The sequence below is a fragment of the Malaya genurostris genome, chromosome 3 (assembly GCF_030247185.1).
Source record: "Malaya genurostris strain Urasoe2022 chromosome 3, Malgen_1.1, whole genome shotgun sequence".
NCBI lineage: Eukaryota > Metazoa > Arthropoda > Insecta > Diptera > Culicidae > Malaya > Malaya genurostris.
Window position 1 is genome coordinate 13,500,819 of NC_080572.1, and position 27,318 is coordinate 13,528,136.

At 38.1% G+C, this 27,318-nt stretch overlaps 1 protein-coding gene across 7 annotated transcripts in view; it reads left to right on the forward strand.

Moving 5' to 3' along the window:
* The window catches only part of LOC131437650 (unconventional myosin-IXAb), a 125,513-nt gene that overhangs the window by 93,257 nt on the left and 4,938 nt on the right, over positions 1-27,318 (forward strand). For 3 of the 7 annotated variants that reach the window (XM_058607131.1, XM_058607130.1, XM_058607132.1), the window contains 4 exons: positions 14,951-15,134; positions 15,580-15,642; positions 15,890-16,191; positions 23,519-27,307. In XM_058607131.1, coding sequence (XP_058463114.1) covers positions 14,951-15,134; positions 15,580-15,642; positions 15,890-16,191; positions 23,519-24,484 — 1,515 coding nt within the window. In that variant the 3' untranslated portion in view covers positions 24,485-27,307. Of the gene's footprint in view, positions 1-14,950; positions 15,135-15,579; positions 15,643-15,889; positions 16,192-16,659; positions 16,880-23,518; positions 27,308-27,318 lie in introns of those variants that run through there. The other 4 variants (XM_058607133.1, XM_058607136.1, XM_058607137.1 and 1 more) reach the window with 3 other exon arrangements.

Here is a 27,318-nt window from a genome sequence, read left to right on the forward strand (position 1 = left end):
TCTTCCTGTAACATTCAGACTTTCCAACGAAGCTATAATTAATCCAATTAGTTCTATTTTCAACTATCATAGAGCTAATTGGTTGGATTACAGATCTCACATTGAAAATCATGTGGATCATGAAACTATTTTAGAAAATTCTGCGGACATCGACACAGCAATTGATAATTTGAATCATTATATTATCGAAGCTAGAAATCTTTCAGTTCCCAAAGCTCAAACTAAATTAAATTCTCCTATCATCGATGACAATCTTCAACTGCTCATTCGGTTGAAGAATGTTCGTCGACGACAATATCAACGTTCTCGTGATCCTGCTATGAAAAACATAGTTAAGGATTTACAAAAAGAAATTAAACATAGATTTACTCTTTTGCGAAATGAAAATTTCGCTAAAGAAGTTGAACAAATTAAACCATATTCTAAACCTTTCTGGAAACTTTCTAAGGTTCTTAAGAAACCTCAGAAACCAATTCCTGCTCTCAAGGAAGGAAATCAAATACTTCTTACAAATGGTGAAAAAGCTCAAAAACTTGCTCAGCAGTTCGAGAGTGTCCACAATTTTAATTTAAACGTTGTGAGTCCTATTGAAAATGAAGTCTCACTGAAGTATGATCATATTTCAACCCAAGTGTTATTACCAAATGACATTCTTGAGACCAATTTTGATGAAATTAAATCAATTATTAGGAAACTCAAAAACATGAATGCTCCTGGTAATGATGGAATTTTTAATATTCTTATTAAAAATCTTCCCGATGTTGCCTTGAGACTCCTGGTTAAAATTTTCAACAAGTGTTTTTCATTAGCTTACTTCCCAAAAAGATGGAAAAACGCTAAAGTAATTCCTATCCTAAAACCTGATAAAAACCCAGCAGAAACATCAAGTTATCGCCCAATTAGTTTACTTTCTTCTATCAGTAAACTTTTTGAAAAAAATATCTTGTTAAGAATGATGACTCATATAAATGAGAATTCAATTTTTTTACCAGAGCAGTTTGGATTTCGTCATGAACATTCAACTACTCATCAACTTGTAAGAGTTACGAACATGATAAAATCAAATAAATCTTCTGGGTTATCCACTGGAGTTGCTTTTCTAGACATAGAAAAAGCATTCGACAGTGTTTGGCACAAAGGTTTAATAGCAAAAATGTCTGATTTCCAGTTTCCTATTTATTTGATCAAAATGATTCAAAATTATTTAACTGATCGTACTCTTCAGGTTAGCTATCAGAATTGTAAATCTGAATTGCTACCCGTACGAGCCGGTGTTCCGCAGGGTTCGAGTGTAGCTCCAATCTTGTATAATATTTTCACTTCTGATCTTCCAAATCTACCCGTTGGTTGTCAGAAATCGCTATTCTGTGACGACACAAGTCTGTTAGCCACAGGTAGAAATCTAAGAGTGATCTGCAGTCGCCTACAAAGAAGTTTAAATATTTTCAGTGATTATCTGTCAAAATGGAAAATTAAACCAAATGCAGCAAAAACGCAATTAATTATCTTTCCTCACAAGCCAAGAGCTTCTTTTCTAAAACCAAACAATAATCACATCCTCAAATTGAATGGCTTGGAATTGACATGGTCTGATCAAGCTAAATACTTAGGTTTAACGTATGACAAAAAACTCACTTTCAAGGATCACATTGAAGGAATCCAGGCAAAGTGTAATAAATATATTAAATGTTTATATCCTCTTATAAACAGAAATTCTAAGCTCTGTCTAAAAAACAAATTGTTAATTTATAAACAAATTTTCAGACCAGCCATGCTTTATGCGGTACCAATTTGGTCAAGCTGTTGTTCCACCAGGAAGAAAACGCTTCAAAGGATTCAGAATAAAATTCTGAAAATGATTCTGAAGCGTCCTCCCTGGTTTAGTACAAATGAGTTACACAGACTCACAAATATAGAACCATTAGATGTAATGTCACATAATATTATAAGCAAATTCCGACAAAAATCGATGCAATCTTCAATTGAATCGATTCGCTCTCTGTATTAGTTAGTAAGTTAGTATATAAGTTCCTTTTCCCCATTACACAATACAAGTAGGTTTAGAATTTTCCCTACACAAAAATCTCAGAATTGCGGAAGCAAATGATGTCTTCATGGTAATAACCAAATCATATATATATATAACAGGGCTGAAAAGTCACCACTTGTGGCTGAACACCCAATTTAAATCTTAATAATTTAATTTTAACTCATATTCCAATAAATAGTTATTAAAAAAAAAAAAAAAAAAAAAAAAAAAAAAAAAAGCTGAAAAAGTTCACTAATGCTTCCGAAATTAAATCCAAAATAGTTAAAAATATTCAAAAACCAAGAAGGGGAGTTTTTTCACGGACCTACAAAATATAGAATTATGCATACAAACTTTTTTTAACTAATGAAAACGTTTATTGATACATTTTATGCGTTTCAAACCTACCCCGACTCTGGGGTTGGTTGGCCGATTTTTTTTCTCCGCATTTGATTCTTAATAACTATTTTCGGGATTTTTAATCAAGAATGAAAACCATCACACATGTGCTCAAAAGGTGTATCTACATGACAGAGCAGACCGTTTATCAAAAAGTTTAATCAGTCCCAGTCTTCCCCTATATATCTATTTCTCTTGTACATCTAGATTGTGCAAAAAAGTTGAAGTTTTAACACCTGTTGCTATAACTTGTCTAAGAGGGGATCCCAAACAAATGAATCAAATTTGTTTTCCATCATCAAAACTATTAATCCGTAGCTTCATAAGTACAGAAAATAGATTGGTTTTATTTATATGAACACTAAGTTGGAAATGCATTTACGAAAGTACTTATAGTGGCTTTGCGTAACGAAAACAAACAAACCAGGAAGTATTCACTTACACTCGAACCATCCTGACACGAAATCAAACCGTTTCATTTCCAACCGTTATCCTCCTATCACTGGGAATGTTTTGTCGTGAATACGACTTACTTTACTATGAGGCGCCTTTTCAAAATTTACCCTCTGAGAGAGTGATAAGTTTTTGATCGTGAATATCTCGCGTTGTATCTAACGAATCAACATAATTTTTGCTACATGCCATCGGAAATATGATCACAATTTTATGATAAAATTTTCAGTTGCGTGACATAATCTCAAACAATTCAAAATTAAAATTTTCTGAAATGTTTGGTATAAACGAGTATCAAAGCGGATAATTCATAAGGCGCGTTTGCCTTTCTCGTATTTTTAAAGCTCAAAGCTCATAGCTCAGTGATCTGTAAAAGGATTTATATAATCTAACTACCAATAGAATCAAAATTTTTCAACTTAAACGTGTATAGCAATATCATTGAAGTATTTCTACAGTACACTATTTAAAAACCTGTCTCATTTGACCCATGTCAACACCAGCCAATCAGAACGCGTTCTGAGGAAGAAAACAAAATATCTGTTGCTGTATAACAAATTGTTCGAGAAAAATGTTCCGAACAGTGCTTAATATCGTAGTGAGTTCCACAATTTGGTCCTTCTGAAAGGCAGAAATGAATCCCGTACAGCATCCTGATAGTTTCTTTCAATCAAATGCAAATCCAAAATGAAATAATCGACATTAAAATTCTATATGCTGCTATTTTTATAGCCGTTAGGACCGCCTATAAGTGAAAAAGCTACAAACGAAATCACGTAAAAAGAAACCTCTTAACAAAAATGCTATATGTTTGGATTCTATCGCCAATGCGAGCAGATGTATTGTGTATCGTTTGCAAAGCTAGTTTCGCTTCCGACAAGAGCGATTACGTCACAGCTGCCATTATTAGGATTTCTTCTTCGCAAATCGATGGTAAAAAAAGTTTAGTGCAAATCTAGAACTGATTGATTAGATTTGTGCACTTTTTGCTGTGTGAAATTCACAGTAATCGAGATCAAGTGAAGCTTTCTTTGTTTTTGCGAAAAATGCGAAAAAAGGGAATGCTTGCATAATTTATACAATTGATCAACTAATTGATATTGGGAAGTGTTAAGGAACATGTCAGTTGTTTTCGTACTCACGACATTCAGTTATGTCTCTGACATTACCCACCCGCCTTTTTCTCCAGCTCCTACGTTTACTGTTCTATAAATACAAACACGGTACAACATTCTTCCTTGGGTATGCGGCGGATTTCATTCGTTAGATAGTTGCAACTTTCAATCGCCTCAACTTTTTAAGTTGTTTTGTTCTTTATTATACTCTACTACAGTCCGACGTCTTCCCACCACGAATATCAATAGACGGTGACTATATCTAGGTGGCTGGCGAGTTCGTGTATTTGGGCTCACTAGTGACGGCCAAAAAAGGGTTAATGAAACCGGTTGTTCTCTATGGCCACGAGACCTGGACTACGTTAGCAGAAGACCAACGCGCCCTTAGTATTTTCGAAAGAAAGGTGCAGGGGACCATGGCGGAGTGCAGATGGAAGACGAAACGTGAAGACGGTGTATGAATCACGAATTGCTACAGCTGCTAAGAGAACCACCCATCGTACGGACAGCCAAAATCAGACGTCTACGATGGGCTGGGAATGTCATTAGGATGTCGGATGACAGCCTAGTGAAAATGAAATGAAAACCCGACTGGGACAAGAAGAAGAGAATCGCAGCGAGAAAGGTGGGTCGATCAAGTGATGATCTACGAAGCATCCGTGCCTTGGGTTCTGGCGACGAGCAGCCATGGGCCGAGTTATGTGGAGCCATGGGCCGAGTTATGTGCTTGATACAGCAAAGGACACCACAGGACTATAGCTGTTAGAAAAAACAATAGTTCGTCGTTACATTTCTGAGATCAATTTAATTTTACGCCAAAGAGCAGTACCTGTGGTAAAGTAGGCTATCACTCAAAAAAATAACTTCAAAAGTTTGCAATAGAGGTCTACAGTCTAGAAAAACATCGAAAAAGTTACAAAATATTGTAGGAAAGATGCTTTTCCTACAATATTTTGTAACTTTTTCGATGTTTTTCTAGACTCTAGACCTCGATTTTTCTTTAATTTTTTGAATTTTTGGTAGTTGTTTAAAGTCAAGACTGCGATTTTTTACAAAAAAAAATCCGCCACTTTGTAGCTGTATAACCTGCAAACCTATAAATCGACTGCAAAGTCTGTTTAAAATAAAAGGCCAAATTCGATAATGCAAAGAATTTGTTTTGCTTTTTTGGGTGAGCAGGGCTTTCGAAAAACCATACTTTTTCTTAATGATTTTGTTATAATATAACATTTCAAGAATAGTAGGTATTATGTTCAAGTCAATCAAAGCAGAACTCTTGGCTCTTGCCTCTTCGCAGTATGAGATAAAAACCCGTAACCTCCAGAGTTTTGTTCCGAAAAGCTTGATAATTTGATAATATATTCTTGAAATGTTTTACTATAAGGAAATACAAAGAATAAGTAAAACCGCCCCTTAAGGAGAGGCACTCTCTTTAATATCCATCGAATTAAGGGGTGGTGGATCAATAGTACACAATGCATGTCCTCGTTCATTAGTTCATAGTTACTGTTTTTGTCAATCATCGTATTTGTCCTGGCGTTAGGTTTGTTTATAACTGAAGCATACGCACCTTGTTGTATATTGGTTGTAAATGAGTATTTCGTTAATGAGGATGTTTCATTGTTGTGGAAGCACCCTTGTCATCTTCTTGTCCAGATTCTCGCAGGACTTACTGTACCGGGGAAAAATTCTTTGACTTTTATTTTTTGACGAAAAGAATTTCTCAGCACTGCTAGTGGATCATGGAGATCAAGCACACGTACATCTATGGCTTGATCCTACATGTACACTGTTGTATCTTGTTAAAACTAAATGTAAGGCAAGAAAAATTATTTTTACTCAAACAGTTGAGACGATAGATGAAATGGAAAATGCTAATCTATGTTTAAAGCAAGGAATGGTACAGACAGTTTTTATCAAAACAAGCGAACTTAAAGTCTGGATAAATTAAAGACTATTCAAAACTACATAAAGGGGTTCAATTACACGTCAGCAAAGAACGTCAAACCGAAAAACTTGACATATTTGAATGATATAATGATTGACGAATGATATTTTTTGCGTTTCAAATGATCTACAGTACCATTCCATTTTAAATGACCTACAATTACCTACAAGCCGTGGGGACGGGAATAGCGTGATGGGTCAGTCGATGCCTTTCACGCAACCCACCTGGGTTCGATCCCCAACCCTCCGCACATAGGGTCAGAAAGCTTTCCTGGCCCGAAGAGGTGAATGACCTTTAGGTTAAAACCTATATAATCGAAAACAAAAAAATATCTACAAACCAATTCGCACCTTTACATTCTGCTACTAGCGCAGAACGCGATAGCACCCAGTCGACGCCCTTCTATTGACCAAATGTGATTATAGAGGCATGAGGTAGGAACTTATAAGCACTTGGGCTGTGGACCATCTCGCGAATCATCTTAACTTTTAAGTAAAATTTTAAGGTCGTATTTTGTAGTCATAAAAAATAACCCTGCTCCAGAGCATTGTTTTTTTACAGTTCGATAGTTTTTTTCCGAAGCTGTAAACTTTAGTAAAACTTACTTCTGTGTATTTTCATATTTTCAATAAAAGAAAATAGCGCAATTTTCTTACGTATTTTTTGTTAAACCTTTCGCGAAATGGTTCACAGCCTTAGTTATCTTGACAACCAATTCGATCGGACCAACGGAGTATTTCAAGTCCAAAGATAGAATACTGTCCGTATTTTTCGAGGAATTAATTATTTATTCGTTACCTAATTAGTATGAAAACTAAATTGGCTTAATGGGTATATCAGATGATTATAGAAAAAGTTGTTGACGATGTTGCGCTATGAGAAAAACAAGTAAATAGCATTCAAGAAGCTCGTGCCGTGGGACATGGGACCATGTCGATGCTGGGAGAAACAGTTATCCTCTTATCACCGGAAATGTTTTTTCCAGCCTCCAACGCTTTGCGCTTTTATCAATACAAACAAAATTTTCCTTGAGCGTGCAGCGGATGCAATCAACTAGATACTTGCAACTTTCAATCACCCACCTGCAGCCAGTGGTGGTTGTCCCAACACAGAACAAACAAGCATGGTAATAAAGAGGATGCCATTAGTCTCGCAATTTAATGTGGCTGTTTTGTGTAGGAAACTGTGAACGAGCGAAGTTAAAAGCGTTGAACATGCCTGAGTGAGTTGCAACGAGCGAAAACGGCCGGATTTTCTAATTGTATCACAGCCCGCACGATCTACATTTATGAACTATCTTTCTTTAAATTAGACCAAATGACATTAGAATGCATCTATGCAAGCACCAAAAATTTACACTCAGCTCTCAGTTGTAATAGTGATAGAAATGTACTTGATCCTTGATTACTGGACAACTATCATCGGACTTGCTCCTGAGCCGAAGCAACCTTTGCGTGACAAGTATTGTTCGACGTTAAAGGTAAACAAGGTTTTACGTTCGATGCGAGATTTGAAGATTTGTTTAAGAATCAAATGCATCTCGATCTTAAACGACACTTGAACACAACAAATAATGTTGTTTGTATCTAGCTTAATAGGCAGCTTTTAGCAATTCAATTCGCTAAAGACAATAACAACCTGCACTATGTGGAGCATAAAAACATCAAGAACAACGTACTAAAGGGTGATTTTTTAAGAGCTTGAGAACTTTTTTAAACAATAAAACGCATAAAATTTGCAAAATCTCATCGGTTCTTTATTTTAAACGTTAGATTGGTACATGACATTTACTTTTTGAAGATAATTTCATTTAAATGTTGACCGCGGCTGCGGAAAGTCCAATTTTGGGCAACTTTTTCGAGCATTTCGGCCGGAATAGCCCGAATTTCTTCGGAAATGTTGTCTTCCAAAGCTGGAATAGTTACTGGCTTATTTCTGTAGACTTTAGACTTGACGTAGCCCCACAAAAAATAGTCTAAAGGCGTCAAATCGCATGATCTTGGTGGCCAACTTACCGGTCCATTTCTTGAGATGAATTGTTCTCCGAAGTTTTCCCTCAAAATGGCCATAGAATCGCGAGCTGTGTGGCATGTAGCGCCATCTTGTTGAAACCACATGTCTACCAAGTTCAGTTCTTCCATTTTTGGCAACAAAAAGTTTGTTAGCATCGAACGATAGCGATCGCCATTCACTGTAACGTTGCGTCCAACAGCATCTTTGAAAAAATACGGTCCAATGATTCCACCAGCGTACAAACCACACCAAACAGTGCATTTTTCGGGATGCATGGGCAGTTCTTGAACGGCTTCTGGTTGCTCTTCACTCCAAATGCGGCAATTTTGCTTATTTACGTAGCCATTCAACCAGAAATGAGCCTCATCGCTGAACAAAATTTGTCGATAAAAAAGCGGATTTTCCGAATGGACCACCTAAGACGCAGCCGCGGTCAACATTTAAATGAAATTATCTTCAAAAAGTAAATGTCATGTACCAATCTAACGTTTAAAATAAAGAACCGATGAGATTTTGCAAATTTTATGCGTTTTATTGTTTAAAAAAGTTCTCAAGCTCTTAAAAAATCACCCTTTAGTTGATATGGAAGATATCGCTTTAGAAGAGCGTGTGCTTGATCTTCGGCTAGATTCTTTCCATTGAAAAAGAAGCGTGGAAAAACTTTTTTCCCGGTGCTGTATTTTCTTATGACAATCGGATGGCTACACGTCAATATTATCGAAACGCTATTCACTTTGGTAAAAAAAGACCATCATCTGTGCCAGCTCCAGCTAACAACGCACCTAGCGCCTGGACAAATAGAAGTAATAACGATGCTCCTTTCAACAACAGTGACACCAACCAATGGATACGGGTGTGAATGGCATTTCACCAGAGTGATAAACGCTAGAGTCAGATTTCTGTCACACCGAGGATGAAAAAAACGAAGCACCGCACAAAGAGGAAAGCGCACTTCTTCTCAGTGTCGAATAGACAGCATTTGAGTGTGTGCTTGTGGTTAAAGCAGCTGGCGCGAGTGAAACACATTCTCTTCGCATGAATCGCTCACACGCGCTCTCGTCTAAATACACCCAAGTGACCACTGGCGCGTGATTGTGAGCGAACACTTCTGTGAACTTCAATTAATAGAGAGTAGATCTGGCCTTGCTATGAAAAATTTGCAAGGAAAACCGATAATTTTACGATAAATTGTTTTATTTTGCTGATTTTGCGTGTCTAAGCTTCATCTACGAAAACCATACAGCAGAGTGCTCACCGGCGTGTACACCTCTGTGAAAGTATCTGCATCCACCTCAGAGAATTTATTAGCTAATGCTCTAGCACTTCGGTGCGATTCAGTGGAAGAGGTAAAAGGAAATAAACAAACGCACTCATGATGCGTGCACACTTACACAACAGTGGTGTATAAATGTGAAAGAGACTAGCTCTCGTTGAAGTTGTCAGTGCGAGGGGAGAAATTTTGCTTGCTCTTCGTCACACAGAGGAGATAGACATCTCTGGGTGTGAGTACCGAACCTCTACTTCCCCGAGAATAAAGAAATGCAGCTATCAAAACAGTCATACCCATGCGGTAGCAAAACCCCTAAATGACTCCTGTATCTGTTGACGGTCAGAAAGATGTCACTAAATTTATTTATTTCGGTACTTCGGTGCAAAAAGTGTAAATGTAAATAGCATTAACTTTACGTCTGCTTGAAGATTTATGTTGAACCGTTAGATGTCGTTAGCAGATCAGCATAGACTGCCAATGCACTAATGAGTCGAATGAAACAAAAAAAAACAGCCTTTAACTTAACCCAAACCGGTACCCATTCGTTGTTTACCAACTCTTCGCTTTCTAGTTCATTTCGACTCATTTCTAACCAAAGCTTATGGTTTTTTATGCAGTTGCAGATTGCTTGCCAAATCAGGAACAGTTTTGTGATCTTATCAGCAAAATGAATTTATATCTTTTTATTTATCCTCGAGCCTTAGCAGTGCAAAGCTTTTGTTCAACGTTATTATTTTTAAACACCACATTAAATTTTCAACACTGATGTCCAAGACTAATAGGATTCTTTCGGTTCCCACGTGCCACAACGCTTGTTATCCATGACAATCAAATGACAACAACCCAATATAATCAAAACGCTGTTCACTTCGGTAAGTCCTGTGATAAACTGGACAAGAAGACTTATACACCCAAGAACAACGATATTTCCTCTCCAACAACACTTGTAGCTATCAAGCACCCAGGTGAATAAAAGTAATAACGGCACTCCCACCAACAACGATGACACCGAACCAATGGACGCGAATGAATCTTAATGAATCATTACAAAAATTTTACTTCTTATTTTGAGTTCGCAGCTACAAGTCGCATGCCGAATCCTAAATTTTTCAGCGATCCTTTCAGCTTAAACGAATTTCTATCTGTTATGAACAACTCCTTGAGCCCCAGTCGAATAACACTTTCTATCAACGATTCTGCAATTTTCGATGCCATAACTTTTTCTATTACTTTATGTTACGAAAACTTTTCAACTGTCATAACCTTACCAAAGCCGACTACTAGAAGCGTTTTAGAAAACTGGGACACTACCCAGATTTGAACTTAAGCGACCAACCCTTGTTACTAATTCAGGATAAGCTGAAATTGCACTTTCTAGATCCTCATCCTTTAGTTTCAACCAGCGATTTCACTATGCTGATGGCATTATCAGCAGAATGTCGATGAAAACAATTATCTCACGGTATCAAATTGGTACTTGTGAACTGCACATAGTGCAAATCAGTTCAATACTATTGCTGGTTGCGTGGAAGCATCATTAGCATCTTACCACTTTCACCAATAAAAAGCAATAAAAAAACGAAACGGACTGGTTCTTCACAAATTAATTCACTATCAATTTTCTAAGTCTATTGAATTTTTTTCTTACGAATCGAGTTTTTTTTTATCCTGAACAGAATCGATATCTTGCGAATGCGATATATTTGTGAAAATAACTGACCGATACATTGAATGTTTCTGTTATTTACCTGGAATGTGGAAGAAGTATGTTGGTTCTCTCTCACTTGGTGTGGATAACGGTTTTCCGTAGTTACACTGATCTTTAAAATCGCAAGCACAATTCGAAAGTTTTATCTAAAAACGTTTCTCTGCAAGGCAAACAATGATGACATTTCTCCACAGGTACAATTAGCATTACAGACAAAATTTATCCAGTGATCATGGCAAATAAAAATCGTTTCCCAAATCAATTCGATAATCCTGTGCTGGGAAAATCATGATCAGAAAAAGTTCATTTCACTATCATTCATAAAAAAATCAGTTCAAGAGATTTTCTAAAAAAAAATCTGGCTGATCTGAAAATCAAGTCTGATATTCTCATTCATGAAACAAACATCCACAAAACTGCGAACCTCAAAGTTCACAAGTGATTTTTCGTGTCAGCGAAACTTGATGACGAATTTTCACTCCCAGAAATATCGCTAAAGAGATAATCGAAAGGGAGAAGAGTCTCCGATGATATTTCGATGCTGAATTTCCACTACAGTCCGACACCGAAGTGATTCGTTCAAGATATAATTATTATAGTTTCATCAATAAAAAAATCTCTACTGAATAAATTTGCAATTGAGAAACAATAACTGCAATATTTTAAAGGGTGGTCAATATGAACAACAATATTTTTTCCACATTCCAACCAGTTATAATAGCGACGAAAGGCTGCTCTAATTCCAGCTGGCTGATTACACAGTACTATTTAGATTAAACCCAATAAAACATTACGTAGCATGAATTTTATTCATAGAAGTAACAGGAGCGCAGTATTGCCTGCATGCCTCGAACACACGGTAGGTGCAGTGTTTAAATGGCGCGTTTGAATCAAGACCTGTTTAGAATCTGAATCTTCTAAAACTATTTGATTGTCGAAATACACAGTAACACTGTGCAAAATACTCGAGAGCTCTATTTATCTTTAGGAAAATTCTCCTATCTTTGCAAGCTATTTTTCACTATAGAGAATAGAATTAATAGTCTAAAAAATAGGAACTAAAAGTTTAAGGTCGTAGAACATTGTCCACTTTCTTGATCAGTTTTTTACACAACTGTAACTGGCTAATTCCCTTCAGTCACATAGCTCTATTAGTTGTTCTGCAACTAATCGATTGCAACGAGTCGATTACTTTTTTTATGCTAATCGAAGAAAAATGAACTACTGTAGAAAGCGCTAGTACATTAAAATGCTTTCTTGATATAAAAGAAACTCATGTTTTTATTGCCTGATTGGAGTTTTCTTTTCCGGAAATTTACAGTCTTTTTGTATTCAACGGCTCTCTATCCGAGATACTGTATTATAATTTTCGCAGAAGCTCCAAAACGTCAACACATTCAATATTATACGAGAGTTGGAATCACTGGGAGTACGATGGGCTGCCTAAGTATTACCCTCGCAAAAAGTCTAATTACAATGTTTATCAAACAACTTATAGTGATAGATTGATCGAAACAGTTATTTTGAGTGATAGTGCAGCTGTGGCAAGTGTGTGTTGATTAGTGAAAAGTGTTATTTATTTTAACTTGCTGATTCGCGAAACTAAAAACTGTACAAGGAACTCAAACTGCGAATTTACCGTTCAAAATTAAACGACGTAAACCGATTCGAATTTACCGCCCAAAAATGAACGATCGAAGCGCTATGGTGTCTCATCTTGCGTTGTTTACAGTAATGCGAATAGGAGAAGCAAGATACTGGTGAGATCGCTCCTTAGAGATAATTTTTCTTATTTACAATCTTGTTATATTTCTCCTTACAAAAAATCGGGCTAGACTAAACTCCGTCGATTATTCGGGGAACGTTTGATCTATTTTTTTCGGGTTAAACGCTAAGTTTAAGACACGGGTGTGAAGTTTATAACCGTGCAGATATGTTTTTGCGACCGTGCTAAACTAGGACGGATGTAAATATAGTTAAGACTGCGAAGAGGATGCATTTGGTATTTTTTTTTGTTTTGGTTAGAGAACTGTTCCATTAATTGATGATGATCGAGTGATGTCTTGCCAGAATTATTCCTGTCTATTGCAAAAAAATAACACGATGAAATAAATGTATGAATTGATAGCGAACCTACCGACAACCGGCTATCCGGAGTTTTTCGAGTTTCGGAGATAAATCCTGATTATTTCCTCGCCCACTAACACCACTCCATTCCTGTGATGATGCAGAGAATTGAACTAACATTCCTTCCCTTCCCCCTTGATCTGCATAGGCCGTGGCCATCTACGTTATTGATCAGTCCATGTTCTAAGTCAGTTTAGGTTGCACGTTGAGCCTGATCTACGACTCCCTAAGTATCATGCATTTGGTTCAATATGCAATCACGGGAAACCCACGGGCGGCCAACTAAGCTATGCTATACGTCAATACATTCAATATTATAATGCATGAAATAGAACTAATTGAAGTTGTGTTATGTTTATTCAGTGAATAGTGCCATAGCAAGAAAAGTGAAACAACCAACACTCGATAGAGAGTGAAACCGAGAGTTTAATAAGAAGCAGTGAAAGCCATAAGAAATAAAACGATCTAATTGAGGCGTTTTGTTACCGCGATATAGCAATGGAAAAATGCAGCACCACAGTTTATTTGTTTATTTGGAGTAGGGAAAAGCCCGGTGGAGTTAGTTTCTGTTTTTTTGTTATTAATTTATATTTGCTGTCGTCTCAATCCGGAAAACTACAGCGGCATGGTGTTCGAATCGGACACCGGGGGGAACTTATTTTCACTGGTTAGAGCCTCGACAATTTATTCGTGGTAATGGCGAGTAATGGACATTGGTTTCGCCAGACGATGAATAAAAAAGCCTTTACATATTGTTTGTTTGCAGTTTGTGATACTATTCAAGTCCCGAGGTTCAAAGACCCAATGAAATGTTGGCGGCAAGATGTCGATGTCTGTTAAAATTTTGCTAGCTTGTATAATCCTATCGGTGTCCTCTGATCTGTTCAAGATGAGATCTGATTTCACTGGACTTTTACTAAACAAACGAAAAACCGCACTTTGTAATTAATTGATTAGATGGAAAAAGTAAAGAATTCGGTAGCAGCAGACACATGACTCACAATTAAACTATGATCAAATTTGCAGGCGATCTACGATGCTTTATCGTGACCCGTGATCGTGATTGTAAAAACATGTAAGCATCATTCATTTTAGTTCCACGTTGTTCCACCTTTACTAGTAGCCGAAGAAAGCAGAAAGTCATCTGTCCTTCAATACATTTCCGAAGTGCAAAAATAGTTTACTATTTACTATTACTATTGCCAGTTTACTAACAAACGCTTTCTGATACCGAAGCGAAAGATAACTGATAAGATAAGATGAAAATTGTAAAAATCGGAGCCTAAATGAATGTTGTAGCTGTAAAAAACATTGATTGACTTTGAAACCTATCTGAAGGAAAAATGCACTTTGACATTGAAAAGGTTGAATAGCTGTAGTTGAACAAGTCTAGATACGCTAGCTTTACTATCTTTTCTTACCGTGGCTCATCCTGGCAGAACGAGTAAACCTAAACAAATGTGATTTCTTAGGATACCACCCGCAAACTTCGACTGACTTCCGATACATAAAGCTTTTAACATATGTCTAATTTAGTTCTATATACTCCTAAAGTGTTAGGTAACGTTTAGAATATGTTTGCTCCTAGCATAAATGGCTGACTACATATATCCGTTTTTATCTTGTTCAACTTTTAGATTTAAGAATTGACTGCAATATGAATTATAGATCTTCACGAGAAACTAAAGAAAGGAGTTCAAAAATATCTACAAACGATCGTGACTCATTAGTACCTTTAGAAAGATATATTGTCAATAGTACATTGATGTGCCTCAAACCTTGACAATGTAACACAGAAGTAAAGTCACTGTAAAATTTGTTCTAGATGTGAATACGAACCCTGAATCAGTGTGAATAATGTTCTTTTCTTTTCCTACTTATTTTCCAGGTGGCAACTAAGATTATGAAACAGATGATCGAACAGTTCGCAGCGTACGACCTGTTCGGGCGAGACAACTACGAGTACTACGCTCGGGTTACTGGTCGGGTCCTGCGGGTTCAGGATGAGTGGATCTGTTCGTTTCGCTATCCACCGCCACCCAGGGGGAAAACTGCCCAGCAAAACTATGCGTGTAAGTTTGGTAGTTAGGCTAGATCCTTCGCTGGTTTGATGGCCAGTTTTTGCTATTATTTTAGTAACTGATCTTTAGTAGACGTAGGTCAAGCTTACAAATGATTTGAACAATTGGAATTTTAAGCTCATTTGATAGCTTTATATTTTTTTCATTGTTCCACTTTTGTGTCATATTCGTAACAACTCGCACTAGTGTACTTCAGTAATCAAAATGTTCCAAGTATATTGTTAACAATCTATCCACACAAAAAAAAACAGATTGACAAAAGATTTGCCTAATGGTGATTAATTTGTTTTCTCTATTCTATTTTTTTGATTCTCTTCCTTTTTCTGTATTTACTTTCACTGGATTGAACGTTTCCTTGATCCTTGACGTCAATAACAAACGCCTGCATATACATACAAAATAAAACTACGAACCAACCTTCAACCCGCCCAAATAGTAAAACTAGCTTTAGAAACCGAGAAAACCTGGCTCCAGTGTGAATGCGAACGATGGGGACTAAGTATGTTTGATCGCTTCATAATGAGAAATTGTGCTTTTTGCCTATTGATCCACGACCCTTGTCACAGCTTTCCGACCCACACTAATCAACACATGATTTATTTTTCTTTTCATTTTATTCGTCATCTGCAATTGACCTTGTAACAATCATAAATGTCTGTGATCTAAAACCGTGCACGTAACTGTCATCGTCATCATCCACGCCAACATCGTCGTTTGCTACGGTTTTGCTGTTCCTATCTATCCAGTCGCCCAGGAGGAATCGCACTCGACACCGGCCCTGCTGACGACCGGTGGTCCCAACGTGTGCAACTCGGCCGTCTCCCTCGGTATCATTCCAGAGCACTCGCTGCTCGAATCCTGTGCACGATTGTCGGTGTCCCTCGAGGGTCCCGGCATTTTTAACGTGCCGAAATCGAGCTGTTCTTCGTCGTCGCACTCGTCCTCGTCAACGACCCGATCCGGATCGCAGCACCACATGACCCTGGACGAACTACGAGCTGTCAACCGGTACGCCGAGAGTACCAAAAGTCTATCCTACCTACCTCAGGTGAGGGTTATGTACTGAGATTAGTACATATTTTGCTACTACCTCTTTATCAGATGCATAACCTGTACACTTACGCTGAATTACACGAAAAATCTCTAACCCTAATTCGACACTTGGCGCTTAGTTAGTACACTTTACCGAGTTTTACCTTTTTGTTTATTTTGGTTTTATCTTTGTGCGCGAGACTTTTAACCTGTGACTCAACTAACACTCTAGTTCTAGGATTACGGTGGGTGATTTTTTCAGTAGATTGAGTATATTTTTATTCGCAGACGTTCGATTTTCGTATTATTACAGTATCATTTGCCACTCTGTATGCATTTACATAGTATAGAACCTCCTCGAATGAGCGCATATTATCTCTTAGAATTAGGTTTAAAAATATAGAAAATGTGCACTGAAGAAGTCTTTATGTTTATACTTTTATGATCTGATGCATTACATAAAATTAGCCTATTTCTTGTGTAGTTTTAGCAAAACAATTATCATACATCACCGCAAGCGGTCTGCCAGGATTGAAATCGACTGAACTTGAACATTTCCATTTAGTAATACCAAAGAAATACTAAACATTACTCGTTTAGCATAGTCCGGATAGGGAAAATAATTTTCTATTCTAAACCTGTTTGTATTAGATTCTGATGTAAGCTACTTAATAAAATTCACATGTTGAGGAATTTCTACTTCAGCTTTTTGTTGTTTTTTTATGGATTTGAAAAGTATTTTTAGTGTCTGTTTGAAAATTACTACTTTGCACAGTAATAGTTCTATAATCGATGAAAGCTCACCTTTGTTAGCAAGAATTCGACGAGAAAAAATCCTCCCTAATTGTTTGAATTAGTCTTTCATCGATGCCTCGAACAATAAAAATGCCACTCTTCAAGAAATACGATAATGGATAATATAAGGTTCGGTAAAAGCCGTTTTCAAGTTGTGAAATGTGTTTATTTGAAAAAAAAACTGGAAATCAGGAAGTATTTACTTGAGCTAGAGTAAAGATCGCATCGATGATTTTCTCTACGAAGAAATAGTCTCTACACAAGCCGATTCCTAGACGCTTTGCTTTTCCGGTTTCTAGACGCTTTGCGTAAACTAAAAACAGAACATTGAATGAATAGAGGTTTGATCAAAATTCTTTGCAGTTAATTTTGACAGATGGATTTCAAAAATTAGAATAATTAGCTGAAGATCTGAGTCGAAGACAACATCGGTACATTTTAAAATAAACTATATTATTATACCAAATAAGATAGACCTCTGTGGAAATATTTCGTACAGAATTACTCACAGTAATAAAATATGGTGTATCTGTAGAAACGCGAACGCGATGAGTGTAGTATTCGAATTGGTGACTCGGATACAAGAGGAGTTCCTATTGCTCTTCTTCGTCGAGCTAGATAAACTCAAACATTGCCGTGAAGACGGTGTTTCATTGCCATTTCTGCTCGAAAGTACAAAACCAGAGCAATCCACGCCACCAGTGTTTTTCAATGAAAAACGCCATAACTCATATGGCGTTTTACATTTAACGCCACTGGTTGCATGGATTGCTCTGGTTTTGCACTTTCGAGCAGAAATGACAATGCAAAACCGGAGCAGTCCACGCCACCAGTGTTTTCCAATGCAAAGCGGCAATAGAAAGACACGAGCTTTGAGTAAATTGGGAAAACGAGTAAGCCTACACAATTGTGAATGATGAGGAAGGCAAGTCTCCCCACAGTGTTATATGTGGTGCCTTGCATAAATTCCTTCGATACAGAGTTTTGATTATTTGAATTGAGGAAAATATACGCTTAATACAACACTTCCTTCTTTTTCTTTAGAGGATGTCGGAGCCTCTGTACTCCATGTTGGGAGAGGCTTCAAACAGCGTCTGTTCTGGTATCCGTATTAAAAGCTGCATCCCGTCCAGCTAAATCCAAGGTGGCAACCCCACCTACGGGGTCGTCCTAGTGCTGGTTGAGACGTTAAACAGAGCAAGCACGATGATCCCCCGGGTTGGCGTAGGCCTAATAAGCCAGTCGTAAAATATTTACTGTAAATAATACAGGAGATAATACGACCCGTAACAATCGGCATAGAGCCACGCGACGAAATAAGAACTACGATTGGAAACTTGGAACATGGAACTGCAAGTCGATAATATACGACGAACTAAAACCTCGCAACTTCGACGTCGTAGAGCTGCAGGAGCTTTGTTGGACGAGGCAGAAAGTGTAGAAAAGCGGACATAGATCGGCTACCTTCTACCAAAGCTGTGGCACAACGAACGAGCTGGGAACTGGCTTTAGTGCTGGGCAAGATGCGTCAGCGAGTGATTGGGTGGCAGTCGATCAACGCTAGGATGTCTAAGTTGAGAATTAAAGACCGTTTTTTCAATTACAGCATAATTAACGTGGACTGCCCACACGAAGGGAGACCCGATGACGAGAAAGAAGCAGTGCAGCTGGAACAAGCCTATGGCGGCTGCCGCAGAGACGTAAAAATTATTATCGGTGACATGAATGCCCAGGTAGGAAGGGAGGCAATGTACCGACCGGTAATCGGCCCGCACAGCCTGCGAGAGCAAACGAGGAGCGATACAGACAGGCGCGAAACAGATTAAACTCGGTATCCCGTAGAAAAATGCGTCAACGAGAAGACCGAGATCGCGAAGCGATGGAACAGCTGTTCCGTGCTAATGACACAAGGAAGTTCTACGATAATAAGGTGAACCGTTTGCGCAGAGGCCATGTACCACAGGCCGATATGTGCAAGGACACCAACGGGAATCTTCTCACAAACGACTGTGAGATGATCGAGAGGTGGCGGGAGTATTTCGACGAGCACCTTAATGGCGATTTGGCGGAATACGAAAGTGGCGACCCGGAAACGAACTTGGGAACGCGTGCGGAGGACGATAGACTGCCGGTCCCAGACCTCCAAAAAGACGAGGAGGAGGTAAGCTGGTTGAAAAATAATATGGCCGCTGGCGAGCCGGTCGAAAAATAATAAGGCCAAGCGAGCTACTAAAACACGGTGGTAATGTACTAGTGAAAGCACTGCACTGGGTCGTTACCAAGATCTGGGAGGACGAGATTTTACCGGAGGAATGGATGGAAAGAATCGTGTGTCCCATCTACAAATAGGGTGACAAGCTGGATTGCTGCAATTACCGCGCTATCACACTGCTGAACGCCGCCTACAAGGTACTATCCCGAATTTTATGCCGTCGACTTTCACCGATTGCAAACGAATTCTTGGGACAATATCAGGCAGGGTTTATTGGCGAACGTGCTACCACGGACCAAGTGTTAGCCATCCGCCAGGTGTTGCAAAAGTGCCGCGAATACAATGTGCCCACACATCACTTATTCATCAATTTCAAATCAGCCACAATTGATCGAGATCAGCTATGGAAAATCATGCACGACTACGGATTCCCGGACAAACTGATACGGTTGGTAAAGGCTACGATGGATCGAGTGATGTGCGTTGTCCGAGTATCGGGGATAAACTCGAATCCCTTCGAAACTCGCAAAGGGTTACGGCAAGGTGATGGCCTTTCGTATCTGCTATTCAACATTGCTTTGGAGGGTGAGATAAGAAACGCGAATGGCACGATTTTCGGCACGATTTTCAGAAAGTCCGTCCAGCTACGTGGTTTCGCTGATGATATTGACATTATAGCATGCAACTTTGAGAAGATGGAGGATACGTACATCGGACTAAAAGCTGAGGACAAGCGGATCGGATTAGACTTCAATGTGTCAAAGAAAAAGTAGATAAAAGGCAGGGGCTCGAGAGAAGATAATGTCAGCCACCCATTGCGAGTTCTGATTGGTGGTGATGAAATCGAAATGGTCGACGAGTTCGTGTACTTGGGCTCACTAGTGACTGCCGATAATGACACTGGCAGAGAAATTCAGAGACGCATATTGTCAGGAAATCTTGTTTACTTTGGACTGTGCAGCACGTTTCGATCGACAAAATTCACCGTCGTACGAAGTTAACTAACTACAAAACGCTGATTAGACCATTAGACATCCTCTACGGGCACGAGTCTTGGACAATGCTTGTGGAGGATCAACGTGCACTGGGTGTTTTTGAACGAAAGGTGTTGCGAACCGGTGTTGGTGGAGTGCGGATAGAATACGGTACGTGGAGAAGGCGCATGAAACATTAACTGCACCAGTTGCTGGGAGGACCAACCCTCGTCCCAACCGGCCAAGGTCGGGCGGTTACGGTGGGCCGAGCATGTTGTTAGAATGTCGGACAACAACCCGGTTAAATGATCCTCGATAAGGATCCCACCGGTATAAGAAGAACAGGCGCGCAGCGGGCAAGATGGATCGATCAAATTGAGGACGATCTGCGGGGACCCTTCGCAGCTACCGAGGCTGGCGGCGAACAGCCATGATTCGAGTTGAATGGAGACGCCTCCTGTATATAGCAGAGATCCGCGTGGTCTACGTCTGAAAGAACAACAACACTTTCTGCAAAATACTAACATTGACAAATCGAATTTCAGTGATCCACGATTCGGAGCGATCGGTGCCCAAACTAAATATTGCAACTGATTGTCTCGCTGGTATATGGTGAACACAAGATAATACAATTGAATTTTTTTTTAAAAAGACGCTCCTTAAATAATGCGCCATTTAACGTTCACGCCGAAGCCAATTTATTGTCCGACTGCAAAACTACACACGGTGTGAATTAAAATAGACGCTAGCATTTCAATTAAAGATAATATCAACAGCTCTTTGGGATTTGGGGATTTTGGCTCTGAACATAAACGAAATTGTTGGATTTCTTCAATGATAAAAACCTGTTTAAATCCATCTAGTGGTGCTATAATGCCTTTCTCATATAACTTATGTTGACATTAATATTACTAATGGATTCATCGATGAAACTTTTCGTAGAATATTAAATAGGAACAAAAAATTTTGTTTGGGCATACATTTCTACTACTGTTTCCGGTACTTCCGGAACCGGCATAGCTGAAATCGGTTCGTTTGGACCTAGAAATTGTAACAGTTTTGGGCTAAATGTAGAAGAATTTTTACGTTTTTTGTATTATCGCTCTCTATATGTCAGGTTGCAATTTCATACACACTGCGCCGAATCTGTATAAAACTCTACATCAATTTATGGAAACATAATACTTTTCGTTTAAATTTAAGTTTGCGGAGATCGGTTTAGACGTTTCTGAGAAATTGGAGTGATTTCCGGTTTGGAGCACACGAGCACTTTTCCGATACTTTACGAACCGGAAACGATGATCCGATATACTTAAAGTCAATGTATTTGGTCATAAACTAACCATACCTGCATAATTGAAGAATTATACGGCTATGAATGTATTTGGCTTAATTTTACCGTGTCATGTCAAACACGCTCCTGAAAACGTTACGTTACGTAATTGGGGGCAAAGCGGGGTACTTTATAGAATCTCACAATAATGCCGTTTACAATAATAAATATTCATAAATATTTCAAAAACCAATAATCGTCAACAAATGATGACTGGAAAATTATTTCTTTCATTTTTACAAAAACTATTCAAAAATTATATCGATTAGAAAATTAACTTATTAAAAAACGAATATGAATATGAAATAAATTAAATTCTTTTTTTTTGCTTATCGAAATTGTATCCTTATGATTTAATACAAATAATAAATTTTTTCAACATGGATTGAGATACCTCACGTGCGACTGAAAATTTTGAACGACTATGCGATTCCGTAAATACAAGCTAGCTGCTGACCAAACAAACCGATTTAAGCTATGCCGGTTTATGGAATATCAAGAAATTTATGGAATATAAATTTCTTATTGGAAAATATTAATTGATTTGCAGTATCATACCAAAATATATGTGTCTTGTCATATCACTTCATACTTTCGGTCAATTTTCTTATTAAAAAAACTGCAAGGATCAGCCCTACGGAGTTGTTCGAGCTATTGATGTGGAACAAGGCAACCAAAATTTCAAATGATATTTCCAATCAAACAGCTCGGTCAATCGTCGTATTACAACATTTTTAAAGTGCAACTGAACAAGAGACTCATTAGATCCTTATCATAAACACAAAGCGTATAGTTTCTCTGAAGCGCTCAAGATTTATCCTGGGTCATTTCCAGGTTTTTCAGGCTAAAACGACATAGCACAGTATTTCATCCATACTCGCATGGCCCATAAATTACGCGCATGCGAGTTATTTACATTGATCAAAACAAACCTGTTTGAACTATAAATCGTTTATAGCGTTTTGTGTGATGCTTACTGTCTAGCAGCAACCTTCCTCTGACATGTTTCAGGTGAGACTGAAACTTTAGCAATAATTTCGCTAATATATAGAGATTCGCTTGCTTCCACTGTTTCTTTTTTGCATTTAATAATTTTGGTTCCCAGCTGATAAATCGCTGACTTCTTTAAAATTTTCGTACCGTTAGGGAAAACCAGTAAGCCAGCATAGTGTCTTAGATTCACTGCTCGCTTTTAATATAAAAATTTCTATCACATTTAATCGAAAATACGAAAATAAATTGATACATTCAAATCCATAAGTAGAAATATTTACAGTAAGTAGATGAAATAATATTATTCATTGAAACAAAATTGACTGAACTATTAGTGTTCAACATCTGATCACATTGCTAATATACATCCCTATTTAGAAAACAAAGATGTGTATATATGTATATAGTGTATATTTTTCTCAGAGAACCCTATCGTTATTTTACAAATACTTCTTGTACACAATTTCCGGTATCAGAGTTACAACAATGTGAAGGAAGTGCATGTAAAAAAACACATCCACCTTTTTTAAAATCAGTCATGAGGTTTGCCATAATGCGCAAAGTTTCTACCAAATCGGAGTATGTGAAGTTTCAATACTTACTACTAACTTCTGGAATAACCTTTTGATTCGACCAATTTGTAGATCCTCTAGATTATTTATCGCAATCAACAATAGGTCTTGGAGAATCCTTTTTCATTTCTTTTTGTTTTCAATAAAAACTTGTTCGTTTTACTAACCGATTTTTTTCTGTTTGCGTGTTATTGGTAGTCATTTGTAGTTTTGGAATGGTGTTAGATTTCAGTTTTAATTGACACTTGTACTACAGCAACCGATTTCAAACTCAGCCAAAACTGGTAACAGTTTTAATGTACAGACAACAGTAAATTTATAACTCCTTCTTTTCTATCTGCAAGCTCCACAAGGTTCCACTTTACAATTGTCTACTATCTGTTTCGATCTGTTTTTCTTCCCTGCTTCCTCCAATGAAAAACAAAACCCTCGAATTTCCCAACCACCTTTGAACCCAAATACAGGTCCACGAACGGCAGGCGGCACGGATGCGCACCCGATCCGAATGGTTTTTGGGAGCCCGCGGAGGTTCACTGGAGCTATGCCATGCACCCGACGGAGTCACCCTGATGCATACGCCGATCGTAACGTCGACACCCATCCCAGGCAGCATCCTTGGTGGCGGTGCCGACATCGCAGGAGGACCGGGACACGGACACCACCCGCACCATGGCATTATCGGTACCTATAGTAACAGTATTGATGAGCACTTGAACGATATCGTTGTTGTTGATGTTGATGTTAACTGTCACGAGTATCTTGCCACTAATTACTACCGCAATCATCACCATCTTAATCATTATCATTTAAACCACCACGATGATCATTACGAAACTAGCACGTTCAGTAACAAACGCACGCTGCACCGAACACCGGCTGTGAATAGTAACGGTACTGGCACTGATGGATGGTATTTTGATCACTGCGACTCAATCGAAATCGATTCGGCTGATCTAGACGTGTTGAACGGCAATGGCGGAAACGGCGATCCTCGACACGACGAACATGATTTCGCAATCAACCAGAGTCATCATTTTGATAATCGCGTCGAGAATCGACGTCGCCGCAGAAGGCAACTGGTGCGTCAGCGCCGCCATTCGTATGATCAACTCATGTCTACGGCTTCCATGACGATCGTCAACTGTAGTCGTGGTGAACCATCGGCAAAAGGTGACTGTAGTCCACCGGTTCCACCCACAGAAATACGTGACCATTCCGCAAATGAACATTCCATACCCATGCAACGTTCCGTTGCTGTAACTCGCCCCGTCACTACTGCTATGACTGCCAACACGACAACAACTAGCAACGATCGTCAGACGATGGTCGTCAGTCGAAGTGAGTCGCGAAACAATAACAGCTCAGCGAACAGTACGCGCCAGAGCAATCTATCGGTGGTTCTTTATGCTGTGCTGGATTTTTTGTTTTAGATTAAGTTTATGACTCTGTAACCTTGTGTAAGTGCTTTTGTTGGAACCGCACCGACTATGATACATTTGCTCGCGTTTCTGTGTGTATTTATTGTTGGGGGGTTTGAACGTTGTAAATTGTAAAGAAAAGGATCATGCGATGCGCTTCCAGAACTTTTCATAACCGATCGCGTGAACTAAATCATTGAACAGTTTCATACATGTTGAATGCCGTCAAGTTAGTAAGATTATATTGCGTTAGAGGCAGCTTGACTTTAGTTTTTTAATCTCAAAATCGCACTTTTTTACCATTATTATCCATACAGTCTTTAATAAATTTAAATATGCTGCAGATGACGTTACCTAAATAATCTAGTATTCTATTTTATCGTGTTATGCATTATGATTTCAATTAAATGCAAACGAATCAACAAATACTACTTCCGAAGGAAGGTCACAGTTGCATTATTTCCTATTATGTTATAAGTTTGCTTTGCACCGTCACCGTGAACTAATGCTGGTTGCAGATATAAAAAAAACACTTCCCATCAGCCTATTTATTATTGTAGCACAACGTCACGATTATTCATGAAGACATTCGATTGCTTTAATTTTTTTTAAGAAAAAAGTATGGACAATAAATTGGAACCGTTATGCCGAGACTGAAACTAAGCTGAAGCTTCTGAGTAACAAAAGAAATTTCTCGCCGTCATTCGTCTACTAAACATATCAACAACCCTCTCCTTCCGACATCAGCGCGATCATTGATTATTGCTTGTTAAAAATAATAGTTGATTTTTGGATCGAATTTATATCACACGGTTTTGTTGACCATTCAGACCCCTAGAGACGGATTTTATATCGTTAACTGCAACAAATCACTTGCCGAGAAAGAAAGGTTTTTGCGTTGAAAACTGAAAAACTAAGTCAAAAGCATTTTTTCCTTAATAGCGGAATATTTATTCAATAGTTTTCCTGCAGAATCAACATCCAACGAGATGAATGGGAAATACTCAAATTAGTGTTTCAAAGTATGTTTTCACTTGCATCGGGACTACAGCATATGATAAATGTGATGATCATTTTGAACATTGCTTACCTAAGCTATATTTCCAACCCAGCTGTTAATAGAGTCCCTTTTTAATAGCTCAACATGTTTACATATTTTCTACAAACTTGATGTTAGTCTTTGTCAACCACTGCAGAGTGGAATTGACGTAATGACCCGATGCTAAAACTATCCAAAAAAGATAGTACCAACCTATTCTTCAAACCTTCGTTTTGTTAAATTTGAACAGTTATAATTCCTTTCTATGTGAAACTGATAAACGTGAGCCACACGTGCAAATAGTTCGTGGAATGACAAAATTTGTTCATCGCAACAGTCGTTTCTGCAGTTGGTACACTTCCAAACATATGTTCCGTTCTCCTTCAAACCACATCGATCGACATTGTTTAAAATGTAAGTAATCGTACAGCTTCCGAGGCCTGGTTTGGGAACGAATCTTTTGTTTCGGAGTTAATTTGAACTCTTTCTACTTTTTATATGTCTTCAATTCATTCCGGTATCGAAGTCATTGAATCAGTCCGATGCTGGTCCTTAGCTTCGCAAGCAGAGGCAGATTTGTTCTATTGCAAATAATCCATAACTTTTTGGTCCAGGCTTCCTTCTTCTTCTTTATAATTTGGAGATCTCATTTGTGACAGAATCTGTTGTCAACCGGTTGCTAGACCATATCGACGGACCTGGTTTCCGACTACTTTTTGGTGTATCTTTAATTAAGCACTCTTTATCAAACTGTGTTATGATACGTTCAACACTTGTCGGGTGTCGTATTCTGCAAGTGAGCAGAATTTTAGCACTTTAGCCAGCTTGGGATTGGATCACTCCGAATTTTCCAGGTGTTGGATTCAATCAATCGAGTAATTCGAAAAATCAGACATTCCTACTTGCACCAGTTGTTCTCTATAGAAGTGTAAACAACCCACTGTAGATTTTCGATTCTCAACACAGGCGTACCGATTACCTTTTAGTCAGAAGAAAAATAAGAATAGTATATCCTTTTTTCGCTTCAAAAGCATTGAACTTAAATTAATAGTACACAATTGAATAAATAAATTTTATTGAATTAAAATTTATTTTATCAAATTAAGAATTTGTTTACTCTTAAAAGTACCTTTGGTACTTTATTAGCATCATTGATACATCAATCAATACCTCAGCCAATTGTGTTTGATTTTGGGTGTCATTTTCGTTCAATCGTGCCTACAAATCGGTATATTCCTTTTTTTTCAACGGTCTTCTGTTTCTCGTTTCTCAAATATAAATAACAAAAAACTCAAATTCGACATTGTCCGCAATCGCTAGTTATTTGACACAAAACAAACTAAATATTTTTGACAGACGTCAAAACAAAAAATTGATAGTTCTGCGAAAAAACAACTTCAATTGTTTGGCACCATCTGTGAACACATTTTTGAAGCTGGGGGTCTGGATCAAGTTTTCGAAAATTTAATTGAAGGAATTTCCGGAATGTAATAAGAATTTTTTCAAAAGCAACAATCAAAAGATGCAATCAAAATAACCTCCTCGCTGAACATTTCTGATAGATTGACCAGTGCAACCAATATCTGCTCTAAAACCTCATTCAGTACTAAAAATGTTTGCCATTCACGAAGCTTACGATTGCTGCCTTTCATGGGAAATTATCAAATTGTAACTACCAGCGTGTGTTTTGGCATTAAAATGTTTATTCGTTTATTTCTTTTTCTTCTCTTTTCTTTTCCAATGATTATGTTTTCACTTTCAAAACATGCCATATTTCATTGTTTTATTGTGTCGCCAAACACGTCAG